The sequence below is a fragment of the Prionailurus viverrinus genome, chromosome E2 (genome assembly GCF_022837055.1).
Source record: "Prionailurus viverrinus isolate Anna chromosome E2, UM_Priviv_1.0, whole genome shotgun sequence".
Taxonomy (NCBI): domain Eukaryota; kingdom Metazoa; phylum Chordata; class Mammalia; order Carnivora; family Felidae; genus Prionailurus; species Prionailurus viverrinus.
In genome coordinates this window covers 44,207,361-44,234,129 of record NC_062575.1, presented here as the reverse complement: position 1 = coordinate 44,234,129, position 26,769 = coordinate 44,207,361, and the positions used below count along the sequence as shown (strand labels likewise).

Here is a 26,769-nt window from a genome sequence, read left to right as displayed (position 1 = left end):
TGTGACGTGCCTGAAAGAAAATGCATATGTTAGATAGATGAGCTTCATTCAGTCATGAGTCATACTGCTATTAACTCTGAGTCCAATGTTAATGAATCAACAGTATAGCACATCCAAAAGGAGGAAGAAACTCACTGGTCTGTAGATGAAGCCACTCAAGAAAGTGTTCATAGTAACTTGTATAGTGTGTGGTGAAGCAATGAGATGTGAAAGCAGCTGAAGTTGTGGATTTGTGAGATGAAGAAAAAAAAAAAGACAGGAGAGCATTATTGTGAGCTGAAAGCCAAAACTGAGAGTCATGTTACCCAGATGGGGAAAATGTTAAAACCCTGATCCGCCAGTGCTAGTTGGCTTGCACATTTCAAGAGGCAATACATTATAAACAGTGTTAAGGCAGGTCCTGCAGATCAGGAAACGTTACAGGAAAAGCATTAGGGGGAAGAGTAGGTTTCAATGCCAACGAGACCGGCTTGTTTTACTAGGCTTTTGGCAAAGGAACGTATATAATGCAAATGGCCTCCAAATCACCAGTCTTCAAATTATTCAAGTATCGTGCAATCTTGCAGTTGTGTGTCAATACCAACAGCAACCAACTTTAAGTACGAGCCCATAAAGGTGTAGAGAACTTCAGATCCACCAGAACTTAAAAGGAAACTCTGGTTCAGGAGTTCGGCATATGCCATACACCAGTCCGCTGCAGGTGGAACAAAAAAAATCTGAGAGATGTCAGAAGCATTCTGGGATGCTTCCACAACTGCTCATCCAAGAAGCTATATTTACTGCTATCTCCAGGGCAAATACTTTGCCTCCAGGGTTGTGTTAATTTTGGAGAATGCCCATTGGCCCATTGTTACGAACTCGCAAATGCCCACCCCAACCTAGATGTTCTTTTCATGCCCCTAAACACTGTCATCCAACCTCTCAATCAGGACCTGACATAAAAGCTTTCGTGGTACGCCACATGAGGGAGCTTTATTACTAAAGCTTACAACACCAACAAAGAAACGTGGTGGTTACCATGATGGACTATTGCAGTCAGTCACTATGTGTACTGTTACTGGTTACTGTGTTGGCACAGTCTGGAGACTGTCCCAACAGTGGCACAGCTTGGACAGCTTGTCCCAACAGCTTGGCACAGTCAAGCAGACTACTTTCAGGAACTTGGGAAAATGGCAAAACTGCCTGGAAATTTTCAAAGGCTTTGAAGGTGTTACCTAAAACATAAAGAACAGTGTCAAGTACATAATGCCTATCACATGACAAGTGAGTGGAAAAACTCCCAATGACGTGAGGGAAGATGTGGAAGAAATACTGACAGAGGAGGTGGTAGAACCCACAAATAAAGACCCAGGAGAGATAGCCAAACAAGGCACTGAGGTCAGTGATGATGAGGATGGTGATGAAAATCACTCTACCACTGAATGAGTCGCCTTTCTCGCAGCAGCCATATATCAGAAATTCTACTTTGGAAAGATGTTCCAGGACATAAAAGAATGTGACCCAATGGTTGAATGAAGCCTCATGCAATTTTTCAAGCCACTTCACAAAAGGAAACTGCTGATGTCAACAAGTGACAAGAGTCAAATTCCTGAGGTAGAACTGATACCCCACACTCACTGTCTTCCTCTTCTGCAGAATAAATACCATCAACTATGCCAAGGTCAAGAGGTTTCTTCGGAGTGCACTGCTCTATCACCACATATCCAACAACTCTATCAAAATTAGTTTTAGTTAATGTCAATCTTTGATTAATTTTAACCTTTTTTCTGGACTTTCTTCGCATGACTGTACAGTATAACACAGTGTATGTGTCCACATTACTGCTTACTGTGTTTATTGTGTGTGAATACTAAATTATGTATACTTTTTGTGTGTATCACTGAGTTAAAGCAGTATAGTAACAGACTAAGTTACACAAAATGATGTAATTGAAATATTTTTATTGTAAGGAAATACTGCATATAATTTATTTCTAGGGAACATGTATTAAATAAATGTCTTTTAAACAGAAGAAAAAATTCCATAATGGGTTACGCATTGATTGGTTGATGAAAATGTGAACAGAGGCTCACAGGAACCTTAGGAGCTATGGCTCAGTATTCACCAATTCAGTGTTTGTGATCAATGTACAGAATACAACTACAATGAATAACAAGAATTAACTCTGTGTGTGTGTGTGCGTGTGCGTATTTAAGTATTTCATGACTCAGGCCTCTACATCTCTCACAAACATTTATGCTCAAGGGTAAAAATCACAATGTTTTCGAATAAAGAAAATTAAAAAAAAAAAAAACAAAAGCTGGCAGCAGAGCTGCCTTCAATGGTCCAACTCTCCTGACTACGGGTATATAATAAACACATAAAGGAGATGAGGTATTTTTCATCTCTCATCCCCCCCATATCCCCACCACCCCCCCAATGACAAATTATCACAGGGATAATCACAGGATTATCACAGGAAACTTTCACAGGGATGACGATTATGTTTCTCTTCAGTATGAATTATCAGATAGTAAAATACTTCTCTGGCCAAAATGTTTTCCTGAATAGTTATATTCAAAAGAAAAGGTATTTCACCAGTACGAGTTCCTTAAAATTGAAGTAAATGACTTGCAAAGGCCTTTACACTCTGGTATGAATTTTTCGATGGTGAGTAAAGGATGAACTGTGGCTGAAGGTTTTTCCACATACACCACATTCGAAGGGTTTCTCTCCAGTGTGAGTTCTCGTGTGTTGAGTTAAGGCAAAGTTGTCACAAAAGGCCTTCTTACAGTCTTTGCATTCATATGGTTTTTCTCCAGTGTGGATCCTATTATGACGAACAAAATTTGCCGGTTGGGTAAAGGCCTTCCCGCATTCTCTGCATACATAGGGCTTTTCGCCAGTGTGAATCCTCATGTGTCGAGTAAAGGAAGAACTATAGTAAAAAGCTTTTGCACACTGTTTACACTCCAAGGGTTTTTCCCCAGTGTGGGTCCTATTATGTCGGATAAAAACCGAGTGGTGTGTAAAGGCCTTTCCACATTCACTGCATTCGTAGGGCCTCTCACCAGTGTGAATCCTCATGTGCTGAATTAAAGAAGAACTGTCACAAAAGGCTTTCCCACATTCCTTGCATTGAAAGGGCTTCTCTCCAGTATGAGTCCTCTTATGCCGGACAAAAGTGGAGCGGTGAGTGAAGGCCTTTCCACATTCACTGCACGCATAGGGTTTCTCTCCAGTGTGAATCCTCATGTGTTGAATAAAGGATGAGTTGAGGCAAAAAGCTTTTCCACATTCTTTGCACAGAAAGGGTTTTTCTCCTGTGTGGGTCATATTATGCTGGATAAAAGTGGAGCGGTGAGTAAAGGCCTTTTCACATTCACTGCACTCATAGAGTTTCTTTCCAGTGTGAATCCTCATGTGTTGAGCAAAGGAAGAGCTGTAGTAGAAAGCTTTCCCACATTCTTTGCACAAAAAGGGCTTTTCTCTAGTGTGCGTCATATTATGCTGGATAAAAGAGGAGCGGTGGGTGAAAGCTTTACCGCATTCTTTGCACTCATAGGGCTTATCTCCAGTGTGAATGCGCTGGTGCTCTGTGAGGTGAGACCTGCGTTTGAAGGCCTTCCCACACTCCACACACTTGTATGGTTTTTCCCCAGTATGAAACCTCGTATGTCGAATGAAGTCGGCCATATAACGACAGGCTTTCCCACATTCGCTGCATTTATAGGGCTTCACTCCGGCGTGAATCTGTTGATGCCGAACAAGGGCCCAATTCTTGCTAAACCCTTTTCCACATTCTTTGCATTTATACAGATTATTCCTTGCATCGGTCACAGGGTCTTTTCTGGGTCCTTGGCAATCATGTTCATGTAGGTCACCTTGTATAGTGACTCGCTCCTGTAAAATGGTTAAACACAAACTATCATCTGTCTCCAAATCATCATGTTTATGGCTCAACTTCCTAGGGCATGTCTCCTTGTGGGGGTCTGTTCCTGGCCTCAAGTTTCCTTCCTGCATTTCTGATAGCTTTTCCCGATCCCTGGCTTGCCCCAACCTGGAATCCCTCGAGGCTCCCTGTGTCATTTGTTCCTCAAAAGGGGCTTCCTCAGTGAAGGCCAGCTGAGAAGCAGTAAACTCTGTGGTCTCAGGTTTTGCTTTTTCACCTGAAGGAAATCCAATACAGAAAGGTGTCTATTAGCGACGTCAATGCAGAGCAAATAAAAATACCATCTGAGTGGAAGAATGAAGATGAAATCAAATCCTTCTGACGCCTGTGGCATTTACACATCTATCACGCTCAGGTTTACAATTTCTTTCTTCGCTAACGCACGCACTCTTGACATCTTTAAAAGCTAACCCGGGAAGAAAAACTTGGGCACGGCATAGAGGATGCGGAGTGGAGACGACTCCTCACTCCCCAGAATGGAGGAGGGTGGGCAGAGCAATGACTACACTGTGCGTAACGACTGCGCCCTAACACGTCATGGTATGACAGCACAGGGTACACATAACTTGGCCCACGTGGGAGACAGAAAGAGATCAGTGGAGGCTACCCAGAAAAGGTTCTATGGGAGCTTATTTCCAGAGGAGTGTAGGGGCTCCCTGACAGAAATAGGAGAGAAACTGCAGTGGATGACAAAGTACAAGTGTGCAGTGTCTTGACAGAATGCTGAATGCCAGGCAAGGTGAGGAGGATGAGAGCACGATGAAGATGAGGATGGAGAGGCAGGTGGGGACAGAGGAGACACGAAAGCTCGCGGTTCTGGGCTGTGCGATAGTGGGGGATGGTGAGAAGCTAGCGGGTGGGCATACAGAGTCTACTTTGTCTGGGTAAAGACTAGGTGAACAGATGCCAAATAGATATCATCTAGATGAAGAGAATTATAAATGTATCACATTAATGAAGATCTATGTGAAAAGGGAGATTAGTCATATAAAGTTCTCCTTAAATTCACCTACAAATTCCATACAACTTCAGATTAAGCGTTTAGCTTATAGAGTTTTTCAAGGATAGTGACAAGCTCATTGAGGAATTTATATAAAAGAACGAACACACCAGAATATCTCCACAGAAGAATAAAGCAGGGACATTTGCCCTTTGAGGAATTAGGATTATGATGATTAGATGCATCAAGGCAGTATGATGTAGGCATAGATTTAAGATAAACTGCCGAACTATCAAAGGAAAAAACAGAATTGAGAACTCAGAAATGTACGTATATACTTTGATATATGACAGAAGTAGCAGAGCGGCCAATGGGAAAAGGAGGGACTGTTCAATAAACGGATCTAGAGAAATCATTTGCCATATGAAATTGCATTCTTAACTTCACACCGCATAAAAAACTAACTCCAGACTGATTAAGACCTTACTGTCAGAAGCTCAACATTAACAGTTTTTAGTAAATAGTATAAATGAATATCTTTTAGATCTTGGCAAAGTGAAAGATTTCATAAGATACAAAAGCATTAACTGTAAAAGAAAAGACTAGTCAAATTGACTAAATATAATTTTTTAAAAGGCTAAATATCAGATAAAGTAAATGAGAAGAAGAGGGTCATTATAGAATGATAAAAAGATCAAAACATCAGGAAGATGTAACAATCCTAAAACGCATGCAACAAATATCAGAGCCTCAAATCAACCCAAAAACGGAGTTCAAAGGAGAAATAAAACCACAATTACAGGTGGGAAATTCAACAGTCCACTTTTTCATCGCAGAAGATACATATTGGCCAATGAACACATAAAGAGGGGCACCTGGGTGGCTCAGTTGGTTGGGTGTCCAGCTCTTGATTTTGGCTCATGTCGTGATCTTGTGGTTCATGGGATCGAGCCCCATGTCGAGCTCTGTGCTGAAACAGAGCCTGCTTGGTATTCTCTCTCTCTCTCTCTCTCTCTCTCTCTCTCTGTGCCCCTCCCTGGAGCACATTCTACCCCTCTCTCTCTCAAAAATGGATGAATGCACATTAAAGAAAAAAAAATATGAAGAGGTGATCAACTTTCTTGGATATGAGGAAAGGGCAAAAAGACCACAATGAGATACCATATATTTACCTGACTGAAAATAAGAACATGACAATATCAGGTGTTGGAAAGGATGTGGATCCATGAAATCGTTATTATAATGCAGGTAGAGAAACAGCAGGGCAGCATCTAGTAACGTTCTCCTTTTGCTTACCTGATAATAATCGAAAAATTCTAGCCCTTGGGAACACTACTAAGAGAAATTCCTACACATGCATGAGGATATAGTGTATGTGAATTTTCATGGCAGCACTCTTTGTGGGTGTGAAAAACTGGAAACAAGAAAATGCCCGTGAAGATAAATGAATACACTGTGTTATATTCATGCAAATGACTACAGAAGAAAAAATAAGTGAACTATACCAACGTGCCGGGTGAGTCTTAGCAATATACTGTTGAATAAAAAGTACAAATCACATAAGACAATGTAAACTATGATATGCTTTTTATAACATTCAAATAAAAAAGCAAAATATACACAAGTACAATGAAGTAATTTTTAAAGTTGTTTTGAGAACGTCAGTTTATAATGGTATTATAAAAATGTGTGCATGGGATACACGAACCCCTATGTTTATACCAGCATTATTTACAATAGCCATGGTATGGAAGCATCCATCGACTGATGAATACATAAAGAAGATGAAATACACAAACACAAACACACACACACACACACACACACACACACACACAATGGAATAAATACTAAGCCACAAAAAAGAGTGATATCTTGCCATTTGCAACAACATGGATGGAACTAGAGAGTATAGTGCTAAATGAAATAAGTCACTCAGAGAAAGACATATACCATATGATTTTGCCCATATGTGGAACTGTAGAAACAAACGAGCAAAGGGAAAAAAAGAGACAGACAGAGACAAACCAGGAGACAGATTCTTAACTATAGAGAACAAACTGATGGTTACCAGATGGGAGGTGGGTGGGGGGATGGGTTAAATAGGTGATTGGGATTAAGGAGTGCACTTGTGGTGATGAGCACCAAATGATTAAGATAAGAGTGTAAAAACATATGTCCATATCTTGCATTTATTTACTTACTGTGGTAAAATTTATATAAAATTTACCATTTTAAGATGAAACAATCTTAAAATGTAATAGAATAATTAGATGAAGTGGAAACATTCCTTGAAATATTCAAATTACCAAAACTGACACAAGAAAAAACAGAATATATGAATAGCCCTATATTTACCCTCAAAGCAAATCTTGTTATGGATGGAATGTTTGTGTTCCCCCAAAATTCATGTGTTGAAGCCCTAACCTCCAATGTGAATTTGAACATAGGGTCTTTGATAGAAGCAATTAAGGTTAAATGAGGTAATAAGCGTAGGGCCCTGATCTGATAGCATTAGTGTCCTTATAAGAAGAGACACAAGAGTGTTCTCCCTCTTCTCCCAACCATCCCCAGCACACACACCACATCTGGAAAGACTATGGTCTCCCTTTGTCTTCTTGTGAGGATACCAATCCCATCATGGGAGCTCCACCCTCATGATCTCATCTAAACCCAATCATCTCCCCAAATACTGACCTCCTAATATCACTCTGGGGGTTAGGGTTCCATCATATGAATTTTGGGAGGACACATAAAATGTTCCTAACGGTGTTACATGAGAAAAATCATACAAATCAACTAGCCCAGTATATGGCAAATATTCAATAAGGTGTAGACCACCATTTATTATCATTATTATAGGTGTTACATTTGCCAGTCAGAATGTCAACAGTAATGTAAGAACATTTTCAGTACTGCAGCGCTGAGAAACACTACTGAGTCTCAAAGAGTAAAGGGGAAGATGCCACCTGCTCCCCAGTATGCACAGCAGTGAGGACTACTGGGAATGTGAAATGGTGCAGTCCCTTTGAAACTGTTTGGTGGTTTCCACTGAAGCTAATCATATACCTAGACCATGATCCAGCCAGTCCACTCATTTGCATATTCCCAACAGAAATGTGTGCCATATCCAACAAAAATATCAAGAATATTCGTAGCTGTGTTCTTCACAATATTCCAAAAAATGGAGCCCAAGCCAAATAACAGTACAATGGGTAAATGAAATCTATTCATTCACTGAGACACTGCACAGTAAGGAATAACTCCAAATTTGCAACCGCATGACAGACTTCGGAGCAATAATGATTATCAAAAGAAGACACACATAACAGTATCATGTATTGTGGGGATCCATTTATAAGTCTTCAAAACTCATCTACAGTCACTGAGTTGAATGCCCATTATTTTTGTAGAAGGAGATATTAACAAGGAGGGAGCACAAGAAGCCTGTGAGGCACTGGAAATACTGTATTTTTTTGACCTGTGTGGTGGTACTCGGGTTTATATGTGTAAAACTTCAGGAAGATGAACCTTTAAGATTTGCACATTCACTATGTGTAAGTTACGCTTTAGTACAGCAATTAAAGAAAATAGTAAAAAATACTAAAGGGGAGGCCTAGACATCCTGTGTAGATGTCTCTTCAGAGAATGAGAAAACTCCTCCCGGAAGCTTGGTTGTTCAGGTGAAAGAGAGTCATCAACATTTAGAAGCTGTTGGAGAGCCAACAGCAATTTTTTTTCATGTTTCCCCCAGGGTCAGAAACTTCACTGTGTTTTCTGAGAGAAGATGAATTAGGTGAGAAGGTGAAGATACAGAAGAGGCAAGAAATAAGTTGAAGACTCAAGGTCCCTGATGCAGCAGACTCTTGTTTGGCTTCCTGTAATTCCTAACTTGTGATGCTTACAACCTATTACGATCCCTCTAGCTAAATGCTACAGGGCCTTGATTTTGCTTCTAAAGAACAGAATATGGCATTTGTAACAATGTGGATGGAACTAGAGTGTAGTATGCCAAGAGAAATAAGTCAGCCAGAGAAAGGCAAATGTCACATGATTTCACTCATATGTGGAATTTAAGAAACAAAACAGATAAACATAGGGGAAGGGAAGGAAAAATAAGATAAAAACAGAGAGGGAAGCAAACCATAAGAGACCCTTAAATACAGAGAACAATCTGAGGTTGGGGGTGGGGGTGGATGGGCTAAATGGGTGATGTGCACTAATGAGGACCTTTCTTGGGATGAGCACTGGGTGTTCTATGTAAGTGATGAATCCCTAAATTCTATTCCTGAAACCAATATTACACTATATGTTAACTAACTTGCATTTAAATTAAAAAGAAGAGAATATGCAAAATGACGGAATGTAAGAGATGAGGTTTTGTGTCCCATCCATCTTGCTGGAGTCTCTCCCACCATCACTTGATCTGAAGAAGGAAGCTGACGTGTTGTGAGGTGCGTATGACTGTGGCTTGCAGCCGACCCCAAGTTGTGCCTGGACCTCTGACCCACGGAAGGAAAACAGTAAATGAGTGGTATTTTAACCTGCTATGTTTGTGGTAATGTTGCCACACGGCCATAGATAACTAACACACCTGAAAAGGCAGGTGAAGGTGGGATCTAGATCCATGCTGTAGATAAGAACTCTGCTGCAGAGGTGAGTCTGTAAGGGTGAAAGAGCAAGAAAACCAAGCACGTAGCCTCTATTCTCAGTGTGAAGTAGGCCACAATGCTGAGTTACCAGTAACGAGGCAGGTGGCGATATCTGGAAGAAGGGGAGTGGTTGGAAGCAGACGGAAGACACAGAGCAGACCAGAGGCACACAGCAGATCCAGGGAGACCAGTTAGACTTCTGTCAGAGTCATGCAGGCAGGAGACGACTACAGCTTGGACTAGGGTGCTGATGCAGAACTGACAGAGTTGGTGAAGGTGACAGATTCAGGAGACATGGATGATGAAACGTGATCAACATTCAGGAATGGCTGGATAGAGGGTATGAAGAAGGTAGAGGTGTCGCGGGGTCTACTTTAGTTGCTGGCTTTCTTGACTTATTCGATGGTAAGACCATTAATTGAAAATTGGGAGATGGGAGGCGTGAGCCAAATCGTGAGGTCCCTTTTAGGATGAGAGTGTGAAGTACCTCTGGGATATTCAAGTGAAGATGTGGAACTGCAGAGGGGGGTGAAGATGTGAGATAGATTCTAGGGGTGAGGAGGGGGTGGCCAGATACTCACTGGCTGAGCAGCCAGAAGGAACACGAGAGGAGAGAGATCATGAACCGGCATTGGCACCTCTCTATCCACGTGATGGGTCCACCTGCCCTGAGCAGCTCAGATGTGGGGCTGACAAGGCAAATGTCTCCCTGAAGTTTTATAAGACAGGAGGGCAAGAAGACAACAAGGCTAGGGATTGTTTCTGAATATGTTTCACAAATGGGCGGACGGATGCATGCACGGATGTACTGAGGAATAAATGAATGAATAGGGAAGGTGGAAAAGGGAGGGATGCAAGGTACAGCTGGAGGTAGTAATCTGCAGCAAAAGAAAGGTCTATCTTTTCTGAATTCGGAAGGGAGTCTGAGATAACATTATTCATTATGACTAATAATGCATGAATATTACTCACCTGTAACCTTTCTTACTTTGTCACTTACTTTGGGTCAGGCAGTTAACAAACTTGTTAATTACAAGTTTCCTGCTATCTAATTACATTTCCAAACGATCCAATGATGCAGAAACTATCATTACTGTGTTTTCTAATGTAGGCTAGTTTAGCAGACCGAGTGTATGTTCATCATATTGCTGGCCCCTTCCTCTTGGGCACAGAGCTGAACCACATTTCCCAGTCTGATGCAACATGTAGCCTAATACCCAGCTCTTGTCAATGGAATGTGAATGGAAGTGAAGTATGTGTGCAGGCGGATATGACTACACATCTTCCTCAACCTAGGATGGGGTTACGTCCCAATAAACCCATCAAAATGCCTTTCATATACCTAACCTACCACACATCATAGCTTAGCCTGGACGACGTTAAACATGCTTGGTACACTTACATTACCCTACAGTTGGGCAAAATCATCAAAAGGAAAGACTGTTTTCCAATAAAGCGTTGATTATCTCGTGTAATTTACTGAATATTATACTGAACGTGAAAAACAGAATGGTTGTGGGGCGCCTGGATGGCTCAGTCAGTTAAGTGTCTGACTAGCTCAGGTCCCGATCTTGCGGTTTATGAGTTCAAGCTCCGCGCTGGGCTCTGTACTGACAGCTCGGAGCCTGGAGCCTGCTTCAGATTCTGTGTCTCCCTCTTTCTCTGCCCCTCCCCTGCTCACACTCTGGCTCTCTCTCAGTCTCTCTCTCTCTCTCTCTCTCTCTCTCTCTCTCAAGAATAAATACACATTAAAAAAAATTTTTTAAGCCAGAATGGCTGTAAGTGTATTGGTTGTTTACCTGCAGGATTGCATGGCTAACTGGGAGGTGCAGCTCACAGCACTGCTCAGCATCGGGAGACACTACCCTGCTGCAGTATCACCAGCCCAGGAAAAGATCCAAACTCAAAATTCCAAGTCCAGTTTCTACTGCATGTGTACCACTTTCACACCATTTTGAAGGGGAAAAATCCTAATTTGCACCACTGCAAGTTGGAGGCCGTCTGTCCTCTCCTTCTCTCCTATTCCCCTTGGCGAGTTGGACGGTGCCAGGGCAACCTTATAGCCCCATACCGACAACAGAATGCACCTGGGTCCCTGAATACGTGGTACAGAGTTCCCCTGCTGATCCACATTAACCATGGCATGAATGAGAAAAAAACTCGTTATCTGTTGACTCACCTAGATTTGGGAGTTTATCTTTTATAGCAGAGAGTTAACTTAGCCTAACTTGTCTATCAAAGGTATAGTGAGGTCATGCAACTTCCCCAGGGTCATGAGGCTGGTGAGTGGCTAAGCATTTAGAGCCGTGTCTTACTCAGTATACCACATTCTAACCCTAATAAAGGCAGAGTGTGATGAGGAGGAAAGACAGGGGAAATACGGCTGGAGTACTCCATCATCAACCAAGACCCCATGAACACCCATGGAATTTCAGAAACAGAGATCCCCCGGTAATCTGTCAGTTGCCATGAAACCCATCTGCCATGACACCCACCTGCCAGATTCTCAGCCACCTACCTGTACAGGTGCTTTTGGAGACGCCTCTCTTCCCTGTCCATAGTTCTTGCCCAGGCTCCAGTGGGTAGATCAGTTCTGGTTTGGGAACAGGATGTCCTGTGCATGGAAAAATAAATGGGGCATGGGTATATAGGTAAGGACAAAGGAAAAATTCTCAAGTATACACAGTTCAATCTCATGAACCATGAGATCATGACCTGAGCCAAAATCAAGAGTCAATCCTTAACCGACGGAGCCACCCAAGCACCCCGGAGAACTGTTTCTTATACAACAATCCCTGTCATAGACACAGGGATAATAATCAAAAGGTTAGACCAGAATTATGGTGAGGCTGTGAGGAGAGAAGAAGTTGGGTCCCAGAGGCCTTCTCAATCAGCCATGCTTAGAGAAAGAGGATGGAATGAAAGTCCACGGGTATCACTCAGGAGAGTGATGAGGTCTTACCCAGTGAGACCAGGAGCCCACAGGTCTCCAGCATCACCTCCTGGTATAAGGTCCTCTGGGCCAGATCCAGTTGTCTCCATTCCTCTCCAGTGAAGGTCACAGCCACGTCTTCGAATGACACTAATGCCTGCAACGTCAAAGAGAGGTGGTGGGTGGCTGTACACTTAATAAATGAGATGATAACCAATTGCTTGGCCACCAGCGCAAGTCCAGAAAGACCTGAGGCCTGAACCCCTGAGTAATTCCTGAGAACCTAGTTCTGTGCTGGGCTCAGGAGAGAGGCAGAGAGGCAGATGGTGCCTCTGACAGAATAAAAGGTGTAGGAGAGAAAAGCCTCCTGTGTAGGAAGCCACTGGAGAAAGACACAAACAATGCTTATCTCGTATGGGTTGTGAGCAGCAGATCGAAAGTGCTCTGGGATGTTGGAAGAATGGGGAAAAAGAACTCAAATAATGACAGTAGCAGCGGAGCCTTTCTGGTCCACACTGCTTGCCTGCATCTGAGGGCTTCAGATGCTGTGTTAAAGCAACCAAAAGCCCGTAGGTCTGGAGCTAGACTCCTGGAGTTTAAATCCAGTCTTGGGGGCACCTGGGTGGCTCAGTCAGTTGGGCGTCTGACTTCGGCTCGGGTCATGATCTCACGGTTCGTGGGTTCGAGCACCGTGTCAGACTCAGTGCTGACAGCTCGGAGCCTGGAGCCGGCTTCGGATCCTGGGTCTCCCTCTCTCTCTGTTCCTCCCCTGCTCACGCTCTGTCTCTGTCTCTCTCTCAAAAATAAATAAACATTAAAAAAAAAATTTTTTTTTTTAAATCCAGTCTTGTGAACCAACACATGCTAACTTCTTTCAACCTTGATTTCTCTATCAATACAGTAATAGTTTATGCTTCATCAGGCTGGTGTGGGAATTAGAATGTTCTAAAAGCAAACACTGCAAGAGTCCAGCACATGCAGTGCTCGATGGATTTGTGAATTTCTTAACTGTTTCACAGCCCACGAGGTAAGCGCCATCTTCTCCGTTTTTCAACCAGCAAACTGAGGCTCAAGCCATGTCAACCAGAGTTGTCATGCCTAATGAGACGGGGCAAGATTTGAACCCAGGTCCCTCTGGTCCAGCCATGGGGGGGGAGGGTTAGATTTAATCTAAGTATGAAAGAGTCCCAGAGGGAAAAATCTTTCTTTCTTTTTTTTAAGTTATGTATTTTGAGAGAGAGAGAGAGAGAGAGAGAGAGTGCACACATGCGTGAGTGTGATGGGCAGAGAGCAAGGGAGAGAGAGAATCCCAAGCAGGCTCTGCACTGTCAGCACGGAGCCCAAACTGGGGCTCTGTCTCATGGACCGTGACATCATGACTTGAACAGGAATCATGAGTCAGAGGCTTAACCAACTGAGCCCCCCAGGCGCCCCAAGGGAAAAATCTTTCACTCATCAATCACTTATTGGGCACCGGTGCAGGCCCAGCACTTTCTAGGCCTAGGGACAGAACAGACAACAGGACCTCACACTCCAGGGCTGGGGAAAGGTCCCCAACAAGAAACTAAATAAATGAACAAGATCAAGTCACACGGCCCTAAGGGCTCCAAGAACCAACAAAGGACAGTGAGGTGACTGAAAACATTAGGGGACTTATGTCCCCAAGGCAGGGCAACCCGGGAAGGCTCCCCTGAGGGGTCACTGGAACAGGCGGAAGTGAAGTCGGGGAGCGGGCCAGGTAAGAAAAGATGAATAACTAAGCCAAGTGGTCGGAGGCAGGATGAGAGTAAACAGGGTGACGTGCTAGAGAGTAACTGAGGGCCTGTTGTGTGTTTACATCCCCAGAGACACAGCATTCCTGTACACCGTCATTAATGAGAGTCACTTCACAAGCACAGGTTTTCCCCACTATCTGAAAGCAAAGTGTTCCTATGAAAACTTTTCTAAGCCAAAAGGGCAGTAAAGTGAAGAGTATCCCTCACTTTCTGGAAGTTCCCTTTACTGCCACTTTGCTTTTAAGAAAAACTTACATTGGCAACTCTTTTCACCAACCAAAAGAAATCCAAAGGCTAACGTAGGTCTGTCCTAAAAGCCAGTGGCAAAATCCACACCTTTGGAAAGTGTAGGAACCTGTATAAGAAAATGTGTTCAGCAGGAAAATGGATTCACTGCAAACCAACTTCACTTGTAATACACAGACGGCACCTGCAGAGTTCAATCCAGGGACTGTCTTGTCTTCCCACCTGTCCAGGAAACTTCTACTGCTATCAGAAAAGCAGCAATTCAGTCCGACTTCAGCCAGGTCACGATCTCGCGGTCCGTGAGTTCGAGCCCCGCGTCAGGCTCTGGGCTGATGGCTCAGAGCCTGGAGCCTGTTTCCGATTCTGTGTCTCCCTCTCTCTCTGCCCCTCCCCCGTTCATGCTCTGTCTCTCTCTGTCCCAAAAAAATAAATAAACGTTGAAAAAAAATTAAAAAAAAAGAAAAGCAGCAATTCAAAAAACGCGACTCCCCCCCTTACTTCTGCTCTAGAGCTCCCATCCCCTACAGACCTGTGGCAGGGACGGGCCAGACTGTCCCTGGAGTGAGCCTAAGAGCAGAGCAGGGTCAGGGAAGTCCCTCTCAGAAGCGCATCCAGAGTGATGTTCTCTGGGTCATGCTGAGCAATGAAGGGCACACGTCACAAGTGTACCCTCTCTGATTCCCTCAACTGAGAAAAATCGTTAATACACGGTATTCCAATTTCAGATTCGACGGAATGGAGGCCAAGGGCAGTGAAAGGCAAGCTGAGGTCAGAGGCAGAAATGGGGGTCTCCCCTGACAACCCCTGGCCTGGATTCAGAACCCGGGGTTGGAAGTAAGTAAGATCTGCTCCTCTCCCGCCCCCATTCCTCCAAGACTCCCAGATCCAAGAGCATTAAGAAGGAACGGGCAGGAGTCCCAGGATCTATATCCCATTGAGTGGAACCGTGCGAACACCGACCGCAGCGCGCGTGGGCATGTGGGACCCACCACTCACCAGCGCCGGCGCCGCCATGGGGCCCACGGCGGAGCGAGACTTCGCGAAGCTGCGACTAACGCCCGTCCCAGCGGGCTCAGCCGACCCCTCGCCCCAGCCCTGGGCCGGGTGGTCTGGCACCTCGGTCTCCGCTGTGTAAACGCGCAACAAGGTCCAAGGGGCCGCCTGCGGGTACCGCAGGGACGAAGGGCTGGTGCCGAGGCGGGGGGCAACCCCGTTACAGGTGAAGTCAGGGCTCAAATAGCTCAGTCTGCAAGCCCCTTCTGGGAAGCAGCCTCCCCCGGCGCCCCAATTACAAGCTCCGCTAAGCACAGACCCTTTACAACCAAAGGAGGTCCTAGAGAGGACGCCAGAAGTCCCGCCCACTCTGCGGCAGGAAACGCCCCTCTCCGCTCTCCGTCATTGGCTGAGCGCCCGCCTCTGACGTCAGAAACACTCCCTGCTGGGTAATGTAGTTTCTGACTGAATCTTAGTGATGGGGAGTGCACTTCCCGTTCTCTGAGAAACGTCGTGTTTAAGTTCCAAAGACAGGGCTATGGCTTTTAAGAGGTTGAAGGAGAAGCACATAGAGTTTAGCAGCCCTTCAGCCATACATAAAAAACAGATCCAGAATCCAACCACTTCTCCCACTTCCATGGCCCCCATACTAGTCCAGCCACCACCAAAACGTACCTGGACTAGTGTAATAGCCTCATCCCTTGCCTTCCTGCCTCCTCCCTTACTCCCAGAATCTGTTCTCCACTCCGCAGCCAGAGAGGCCACATAACTTCACTGTTCCCATCACATTCAGGAACACATCCAACCTCTCAGGCTACCACTCCACACCCAACTCTTACTCTCCTGATCTGCCAGAAAGAAAAGAGAGCCGTGATTCTCTGAACATTCCCAGCTCAGCCTCACCAAGTATTTGGACATGCTGGTACCTTTGCCTGGGATAACTTTCCACTGGTTGCCGGACATAGGAACCGTTCCATATAAACTCAGGACCTTGGGCTTGGGGTTTCCATAAGCATGTTCCCAGCTGAGGTCGAAGAAGATGAGGCTCTGCCTTCTAATTTCAGCTCAATGCTGTAAATAAGAGTCCTGTGAATGATATAATTACTGCCACATTTTTAGTGAGGTTGAGCTTTTAGTTGGTGATTTTGCTGTTTAAAATGGGCCGTAGACACAGTGCTCAAGTGCTGTCTGGTGTCCCAAAGCACAAGAAGGCTGTGATGTGCCTCATGGAGAAAACACATGTGTTAGATAAACTGTGTTCAGGCATGAGTTACAGAGCTGTCAGCTATGAATTCAATGCTAATGAATCAACAATATATATTAAATAAAGTGTCTCTAAACAGAAACATATATAAAATGACATTAAACATTGATCTATTGATGAAAATCTTGTGCAGGGGCTTATAGGATCCTAACCCTCCAATTCCCCTAGGAGCAGTGATTCCATATTCACTAATTCAGTGTTTGGGGTGACTTTACAGAACATAAGCTATGGCAGAAAATGCGAATAGACTGTAGCTGGTTTCCAGGGACTATTTAGGGGTACATGCAAATGTACGTCGGATCATGTGTAGACCAACGTTGGAAAGTGCTGCACAGAGAACAGTGGAGAATAGGTGAGAGATGGAGGCCAGACAGGTGGGGGACTCAACAGGGACCAGAAGTCAGAGTAAAAATGACACGCTGGCAAATGGGGAAGCAAAGGTAGAAATTTGGTGTGGCTAGTGACTTTGATAGGGAAAAATCTGTTATGAGATGGCCAACAAGGACTGATAGGGGAATTCCAGTCCCTGCCCGAAGACTCCTGTTCCGGGTTTTTCTTCCTACCCCGCTTGCCTCGCTCTCGAACAGGCTATAAATTGTCCCTGCTACTGATGCTCTGGGCTCACACCTCTGGAGAATGATCTCCTCTGAGCCCACCGGTGGAAAATAAACCTCCTGCCTCCCAAGATCTCCGAGTGCCGCTTGGTTCTTCTGCCCAGTGATCCAGACCACTATCCCTTACAACTTTGATATGAAACAAATGGTAAACATGGGGCAGTTTGCCAGTACATTTCAACTAAGCCTTTACATTATACCCTCCCCGGGTCCCCACTTAGCAGGACCTGGCCCACTGTGACTTCCCTGGCTGCAGCTGTACTTGTGTCTGCCTGGCCAAGCGCTGGGGGCTTCCGCCTGACCCTGCGCCAGTCGGGAAACTAAACGGGACCTGGAGGACACACAAGTCCTAAGGAAACATAGGGAAGATGAACAACCTAGCACACACAGAACGTGGGAACTACAACTAACATAAAGAACTGTTGAGGAAGTATCTCAGGCATAGCCTGGCAGTCCCTACAAGCATTGACCACGTCAGTGCCCAAATTCTTGGCACAGGCAGACCTCAGAAATATCAGGCGGAGGGAGGGGGAAGAACTTGGGGTAGAGAGGTGCCGCACATCCGGACACAGTCACCTGACTAGAGAGAGGCCAAGCTGGGTGGGAATCATTGAGCAGACTGGAAGAGTTCTGACTCCTAAAACTTCTGCTGGGCTTCCAGGCAGCAGACAGCAGGGCTGCTTGGGAGAGGGAACAGTGGAAATAGCCTCTCCCGGACACAACACTCAACGTAGGGAATCTGGGAATGAAGCAGTCCTCATTCCCATGGTCTGACTGTGGGAAGGATAGAATAGTATCTGGGTAAAAGGGGAAGTGAAGAGCCCAGGCCAGGATGGGGTGAAAGTGAGGGCCTTAGCAGGTGAGACTATAAGGGCAAAGTTCTCCAGCATCATGTCATGGTAGAAGAGTCTCTGAGCCTCATCAAGAAACTCCCACTCTCCCTAGGAGAGGGACACAAACACATCCTCAAACATCACATGGTCCTGCCATGATGGAGACAAGTAAGCCAGTGGTCAGCCTCTCTCCTGAGGAACCCTGTACTACCCTCCACGTGCACCCACTGCTCATGCTTCTGCCCAGATCCCCAAATCAGGAACATGGGCCGACTCAGGCCCAGGCACTCAGGCCGTCTCAGGCCCATGAGAGGTGCCCACTCTCTCATCATGGTGATATTGACCACTGTGTCCAGCCCACAGCCTCAAGAGGCAGGGGGAAGATGGATGCCATCTGAGCTCTGGGCCGTCCTTCCTGAAAAGAACTGAATTGCCAGGTCCGAGGTTGAAGATTTACCCCTATGCTTCCTTCTAAGAGTTTTGTAGTTTTACCTCATATATCAGATCTATGCTCCATTTTGAGTTGAACATTTTATACGGAGTCAGGTAAGGTTCCAACTTTATATCTTTCATGTAGATATCCAGTTGTCCCATCACCATTTGTTGAAGAGACTATTCTTTCCCCATGGAATGGTCTTGGCCATCTCGTCAAAAATCAATTGATCATATATATATATATATATATATGGGTTCATTCTTGGGCTCTCCTATTTTACTGCCAGCACCACACTGTTTTAATTACTATACATTTGTAGCAAGTTCTTTTTTTAATGTTTATTTATTTTTGACAGAGCTTCGAGCTTCGAGCTTCCAGCACAGAGCCCGACGCGGGGCTCGAACTCACAGGCCGGGAGATCATGACCTGAGCCGAAGTCAGACGCTTAACCGACTGAGCCACCCAGGCGCCCCCATTTGTAGCAAGTTCTGAAATCAGGAAGTATGAGCCTTCCAACTTTGTTCTTCCTTTTCCAAGATTGTTTTGGCCAGTCTTGGTTCCTTGAATTTCCATATGAATTTGAAAATCAGTTTGTCGATTTCTACAAAGAAACTAGCTGGGATTTTGATAGTTGAATCTGTAGATAAATTTAAGGAGTATTGCCCTCTTAACAACATGGTCACATGAGCACGGATGTCTTTCCATTTATTTAAGTCTTCTTTAGTTTCTTTCAGCATGTATGTGACTTTCCATATACAAGCTTTGGTTACATTTATTTCCAAGTATTTTATCCTTTTTGATGATTTTATAAATGAAATTGTTCTCTTAAATCCATTATGGGTTGTCCATTGTTGGTGTTACCAACACTCAAAATCAGTTAGTTGATTATGGATTGATTTCTTTAGCTTTTTAAGATGTTATCCTACTGCCTTGTGGTATCCATGATTTCTGATGGGAATTGGCTGTTGATCTCAGTAAGAATCCCTTCTACCTTTTGCACTGCTGGTGGGAATGCAAGCTGGTGCAGCCACTCTGGAAAACAGGATGGAGGTTCCTCAAAAAAATTTAAAAAATAGAACTACACTACGACCCAGTAATTGCACTACTAGGTATTTATCCAAGCGTTAGAGGTGTGCTATTTCAAAGGGGCACATGCACCCCAGTGTTTATAGCAGCTATCAACATAGCCAAAGTATGGAAAGAGCCCAAATGTCCACTGATGAATGAATGGATAAAGAAGATGTGGTGTACACACACACACACACACACACACACACACACACTGGAGTATTACTCGGCAATCCAAAAGAATGAAATCTTGCCATTTGCAACTACGTGGATGGAACTGGAGGGTATTATGCTAAGTGAAATTAGCCAGAGAAAGACAACTATCATATGACTTCAATCATATCCAGAGTTTAAGATACAAAACATTTACCTGGCAGGGGAGATACCATGATCATGAAAGTGGTTTTCCCAGGGGCGCCTGGGTGGCGCAGTCGGTTAAGCGTCCGACTTCAGCCAGGTCACGATCTCGCGGTCCGTGAGTTCGAGCCCCGCGTCGGGCTCTGGGCTGATGGCTCCGAGCCTGGAGCCTGTTTCCGATTCTGTGTCTCCCTCTCTCTCTGCCCCTCCCCCGTTCGTGCTCTGTCTCTCTCTGTCCCAAAAATAAATAAATGTTGAAAAAAAAAATTTAAAAAAAAAAAAAAAAAAGAAAGTGGTTTTCCCAGGGCGAGGTCTACACATTGCACTCAGAATGTGCCGACCCCTGTGATTTTCCTAAATGTGGGACACTCGACTGCATAACTTGTGGTAGTGGGGGACTGTGTTTGTGCTTTCCCCTAAACAAAAAAAAAATTTTTTTTAAGATACAAAACAGATGAACATAAGGAAAGGGAAGCAAAAATAATATAAAAATGGGGGGGGGGGTGCAAAACAGGAGACTCCAAAAAATAGATAACAAACTAAGGGTGCTGGAGGGGGTGTGGGTGGGGGAGATGGGCTCAATGGGCAAGGGACATTAAACAGGACACTCGCTGGAATGAGCACAGGGTGTTATATGTAGGTGATGAATCCCTGGATTCCACTCCTGAAATCATTATTGCACTATATGCTAACTAACTTGGATGTAAATTTAAAAAAAAAAAAAGAATCCCTTCTACATGATGAACCACTCCTCTCTTGGCTTTCACAATTTCTGTGTTGGGTTTATGACAATTTCATTATAATGTTACTGGGTGTGGATCTCTTTGAGTTTATCCCATTTGGAGATTTGTTGAGTTTTTTGGTGTTCAGATTCCTGTCTTTCTAAAGTCTGGGGAATATTCAGCCATTTAAAAAATTTTTTTAAGTTTATTGATTTATTTTTCAGAGAGACAGAGACAGTGTGAGCGGGAGAGGGGCAGAGAGAGGGGGGAGAGAGAGAATCCGAAGCAGGCTGTGCACTGTCAGCCCAGAGCCCAACGTGGTGCTCGAACCCACAAAATCATGAGATCGTGACCTGAGCCAAAACTGAGAGTTGGACATTTAACTGACTGAGCCACCCGGGTGCCCCAATATTCAGCCTTTTTTCTTAGGATATTCTTTCTGCCTCCTCTCTCACTGTCTCTACTCTCCTTCTAGGATTCCCATTATGTTAGTATCCTTCATGTTGTCCCACAGATACACAAGGCTCTGTTCATTTTTCTTTGTTCCTTTTACTTTCTTCTCCTTAGCTTAATTTCAATGGACCTATCTCTAAGTTCACGGATCATTTCTTGTGTCTCCTCGAATCTGCTGTTGAAGCTCTCTGATGAAGTTTTCATTCTATTATTTATTGTGGGTGGTCACTGAAGTCTCCGTTTTATTAGCTTAATGGTCAGATAGCTATTTGATAGGGACTTCTTTAAATGCCTGGCGACAAAGACAAAAATATGCTCTCCTATCCTTTATAAACTTCTTGGAGTAGGGCCTCTCCTTCCCTGCTTAGTCATGCCTTTTACATTTCGGCCTTAGCCTTCATTTTCTTTATGTGGAGCCTAAAGATCATCCAGAGGTGAAACCCTGGGGTCTTTTCAGGTGTCTTCTAAGCACATACTTGCCCTGGGAATGTACATGGCCTTCTAGATTCTCTGGTATATGTGGGAGCTTTTCAAAGCCCTTAGTAATCCTTGTACCTCCTTCTCCAACTGGCTTCTTCCTAGAAATTCGGGTCTGTCTACTGCTTCCAATGTCTGTTATCCCAATTCCCTGGCACCAGTGGCTAGTATATGCTTTTAGTTGTTTTTGGCAAGTGCTGCTTGGAAGACTACTCCAGCCTTGAGAAAACTCCAAGGCTGCCAAAAGAAAGGCAAATAAACCCCTGTGTCAAACCCTCAGAGAGCTGCAGTTGGATCAAAACGCACAACCACAATTCTCTGAGAATTTATCCATATGGCCCCCTTCATAGGAAAAACACCCATCCCCCTCTGTCAGTAGAAGCCAAGTTGACATCAACCAGAAAATGTTTCATTCCCAAAGTTTCCATTGTCTGAAGGATCCTAATGGAGAACAGCCAAGACCCGTTGGTTAAGAATATGGTCTATGGGTCTGAGGTTGTCTCTAGTGAGCAAACTCATGTTATAAAGAAAAAATGAGGGTGGAGTTTTTTAGGGTGCCATCTTTCTTTTTTTTTTAATTTTTAATGTTTATTTTTGAAAGACAGAGAGACAGAGAGACATAGCATGAGCAGGGGAGGGGCAGAGAGAAAGGGAGACAGAGATTCCAAAGCAGGCTCCAGGCTCTAAGCTGTCAGCACAGAGCCCAACACAGGGTTCAAACTCATGAACCGAGAGATCATGACCGGAGCCAAAGTGGGACGTGTAACTGACTGAGCCACCCAGGTGCCCCCCAGCTTTCATCCAAGTGAGGAATATAATCCACATTTCTCAGTTGGTCAAATCTATCACATTAATATCTAGGGAATATGGATTTTAATTGTACTCGTTGACATCTAGAGAAAAATCAAAATAGACATACTAACTTCTTCCTTACCCCCTCATAGTTAACTCATATCTCCCATTTAAAATTAACATTGATATGTCCTATAACCATACAAATACTTGTTCATTGAAGTAATATCTCAAAAGTAAAATAAATGAGAAACCACAGAAATGTTCAATGACAGGGAATTTGCTGAATAAACAAAGCCTCATTCACACAGTATATGACTCAGTACAGCAGCTTCAAGCCATTACAAAAGGAAGAGAAGGGAAGGGGGAGAAGAGAAAGAAGAAAAAGATGAAGGAGGGGGAGGAGGAGGAGGAGGAGGAGGAGTTGTTAATATATTCCAGTACAGTCTCTCAATTTTGCAACTACTTTTCTAAAGAAGCAGAAAATAATGTGTTTGGGAGTGTCCTTACATAAAAAGAAAACATTTCAAAAACAAATAAAATTAAAACCTAATATATTGGGAAAGAGAAGGGACATGCTGAACATAGTGAAGGGGCACATTTGAGAGACAAACCTTTTGGAATCAACATTGTTTTACGATTTTTGCTTGCCTTGGGTAAATGTAGCAAACAAAATTAACCTACAATAAAAAAAGTTAGGGGCGCCTGGGTGGCGCAGTCGGTTAAGCGTCCGACTTCAGCCAGGTCACGATCTTGCGGTCCGTGAGTTCGAGCCCCGCGTCGGGCTCTGGGCTGATGGCTCAGAGCCTGGAGCCTCTCCCTCTGTCTCTGACCCTCCCCCGTTCATGCTCTGTCTCTCTCTGTCCTAAAAATAAATAAACGTTGAAAAAAAATTTTTTTTAATAAAAAAAAAAGTTAACCTACAATAAAAGTAAAAATGAGTCATAATAACATGAAGCAGAATTTTAAAATGACAGCACGTTGCAATAAGTACTTTTCCTCTACCCACAGAAAAATTATGTCCTTTTATTGTATAAAAGAGAAATTCGATTACACATCTGTCGGAGAATATAGCTCTCAGACGACAAAAGATGCAGATTCGGGCTTCTGCTCCAGGATGGAAGAGAACATTTCTACAACAAAAAAGCTTGGTGAACATCAAATTTGTGACTCTTTATTTTCAAACCCGTCCGAGAGCTACGAATGCAGAGCAAATAACTGGCCTAAAATTTAAAAAGAGACTTTGCCTTAACAGAGCAGATTTGGGCTCGTGCTCCCCTTGTGTAGATGCACTAATCAAACACCCTGGTTCGACCAGACTGTCTGGATCTCAGCACTGAAAGTCCCATGTACTGGAAATGCCTTTCCTGGGACAGAAGTCCCAGTGTTCCGTGACAGGTGCAGAAGTTTGCAGCAAACCCACACACTAGCCAAAAAAATAGGAGCTGAAAGCAAAACCGTTTTTAATGCCAGGTATGGTAGAGATTATTGGCTCTCTGTAGTTGCTGTGGCTGGCCTGGTTCACACCTGAGTGATTCTGCGATGAGGCGTCCCGTGTAAATTATACCCTAACCTAATGTATTTTGCCACAGAAAGTGAAGCAGTTTCCTTATCCACGTTGGTCCCGCCTCGTATCATTCTTCTGTCTCAGTTCTTTCCTCTTGTCACATGTCTATCCCTGTATTTGTTTTCTGTCACTGCTCTAAAAGAGAAATGACCACAAATTCTGTGGTTTGAAAACACATGATTTATTATCTTGCGGTCTCTGAGCCCTTGAACTCCTGATCAGAAGTTCGAGGGCTCTGCTGGACGTTCTGAATAAAAATTCACAGGGACAAACTCAAGGTATTGGCAGGGGCTACAGTTTTCATCTGGGGCCCTGGGCCATCTTCCGCAATCACTGTTTTGTTTTTATTTCCGGAATTCGTGTCCTGCTCAGGGTTTCCATGCGTCCTCCTTGACTTTGAAGCCACAACAGTGGGTCGAGGGCTCCTCTCATGCTTTGAATCTCTCTTACTTCCTTTTTGATCGACCAGCCAAAGAAACTACTCTGCTTTTGAGGGCTCCTGAGATTAGAATAAGTCCACCCAGATAATCCAGGCAAATCTTATTTGAAGATCAACTGATTAGTAATTTACTGACATATACAAAATCTCATTTGCCACATAACACAGCATTCATGGGAGTCACACCTGGGGCAAAATATCATGGGTTTCAAAATTCAATCTACATGTTCCCTTTGATGTATACATTTGTTTATATCAAAACATATAGATATATCTACAGCTTCTTTAGCAGATTTATATATATATTTTAAATTTTTTATCAATTTTTTAATGCTTATTTATTTATTTTCTTAACGTTTATTTTTGAAAGAGAGAGACAGAACGTGAGTGGGGGAGAAACAGAGAGAGAGGGAGACGCAGAATCCGAAGCAGGCTCCAGGCTCTGAGCCGTCAGCACAGAGCCCGACGCGGGGCTCGAGCTCACGAACCACGAGATCATGACCTGAGCCAAAGTCAGATGCTGAACCAACTGAGCCACCCAGGCGCCCCAGATTTATATTTTCTTATTAAGAATAATAAGAAATTCTTAATAAGAATAATAAGAAAATAGGGGCGCCTGGGTGGCGCAGCCGGTTAAGCGTCCGACTTCAGCCAGGTCACGATCTCGCGGTCCATGAGTTCGAGCCCCGCGTCGGGCTCTGGGCTGATGGCTCAGAGCCTGGAGCCTGTTTCCGATTCTGTGTCTCCCTCTCTCTCTGCCCCTCCCCCGTTCACGCTCTGTCTCTCTCTGTGTCAAAAATAAATAAAACGTTGAAAAAAATTAAAAAAAAAAGAATAATAAGAAAATATAAGTAGGTCTGAAATTATTTGTATGACTGTAATAATTTTCCACACAACTCAGCTAACGAGTATCTTCACGTCACTGTTACGGGCTCTAGATGCCAGGCACCTTTACACAGCACAGCTTGACTCCGATTATGGTTTGTCTAAGTTCCAAACAAAGACTTTAATCATGATACTTTGCTTCTAAATAATGCAGATTTTCCCTGGTTTTTGAAAGCAAGTGAATCATTTTGGAGACGTTTTTACTTACTTGTATGGGTATCTTCTCTGTTTCACTTGATAGTCACCTGGAGGCTTACACACTGGGTCTGTGAGGAATGAATCCTGGCCTGACATCTTACCCCTGTCGGTGACAACAGAGATCTCATGTGTAAAGGACCTGGGATTGAAGCCTAATATCCAGACTTTCTTAAGTGTTACATTTACGTAACTCTAGTTATTTCTTGTTTTCCGTGCAGCCACGTATTTTCTTCGCTGCATTAAAATTCACGTGTTTGTGAATGAAAAAGTCGGATTCCACACGGTTGCACTTCTGTAAGAATACACTTCTATTTGTCCCCAGTTTCTCTTAAAGAAACTCTTGGTGTGTGCCTAAGTTCGCCAGGGTTGCCGTGACAAACTATCACACATCGGGTGGCTTAAACAACAGAGATTTCTTTTCTCACAGCGCTGGAGGCTAGAAGTCCAGGATTAGAGTGTTGGCAGGTTTGGGTTCCTTCGAGGTCTCTCTCCTCGGCTGGCAGACAAGCTACCTTGTCACTGTGTCTTCACAGGGTTGTCCCCCAGTCTGTGTTGTCTGTGCCCTAATCTCCTCTTCTGATAAGGACACCGGTCATATTGGATTAGGGTCCACCCATATGAGCTCCTTTTACCTTCATTGCCTTTCAAAAGCTCTGTCTCCAAATAGACGCACATTCTGAGGTAATAGGGGCTAGGCCTTCAACTTACTTTGAGGAAACACGATTCAGTCCGTGACGTTGTGAATTATGGCACAGCGCTCAGAAACTTACAACTATTTATGTAGGCTTTCATGGATCCTTTTACAATTGTTACCCACGCAACCACCACTAAAAGCAATGCGAAGAATATTAGTCATGTCCATAGTCCTGACAACTCCATCCCAGTCACCATGTGCTCCTCCCCCAACACCAAGAGGACTTCCATATCCTGACTTGGAAAGTCAGTATTACCTTCCTTGTTGGACAGGTTTTCCTATTGGGTATGAGTCCCAAGAATATGGTTTCGTTGTGGCTGTTACTGACCTCTATGTGAAGGGAATTATAATTTATGGGCTCTTTTTGGTCAAAGTAAACATAAGACGCACCCACGTTATCTCGGGTGTATGTGCAGTACCCATGTTCATTGCTGTTGAGCTGGCGAGTTATTCATTCCGCTGCTGATGCTCCTTTGTACCGCCCTGTTACCAGTAACACAC

At 44.0% G+C, this 26,769-nt stretch overlaps 1 protein-coding gene and 1 pseudogene across 1 annotated transcript; one reads left to right on the top strand and one right to left on the bottom strand.

The window, feature by feature from the left end:
* Positions 1-1,647: 1,647 nt before the first annotated feature.
* ZNF599 (zinc finger protein 599) lies at positions 1,648-15,795 on the bottom strand. The gene is made up of 4 exons (XM_047836807.1): positions 15,473-15,795; positions 12,486-12,612; positions 12,042-12,137; positions 1,648-4,148 (listed from the first exon to the last, which is right to left on the bottom strand). Exons 1-4 carry the CDS (start codon positions 15,488-15,490, stop codon positions 2,623-2,625), a joined length of 1,767 nt encoding a protein of 588 aa, XP_047692763.1. The 5' UTR covers positions 15,491-15,795; the 3' UTR covers positions 1,648-2,622.
* Positions 15,796-20,284: 4,489 nt separating this feature from the next.
* Positions 20,285-20,460, top strand: LOC125153840 (uncharacterized; annotated as a pseudogene).
* Positions 20,461-26,769: the final 6,309 nt, after the last annotated feature.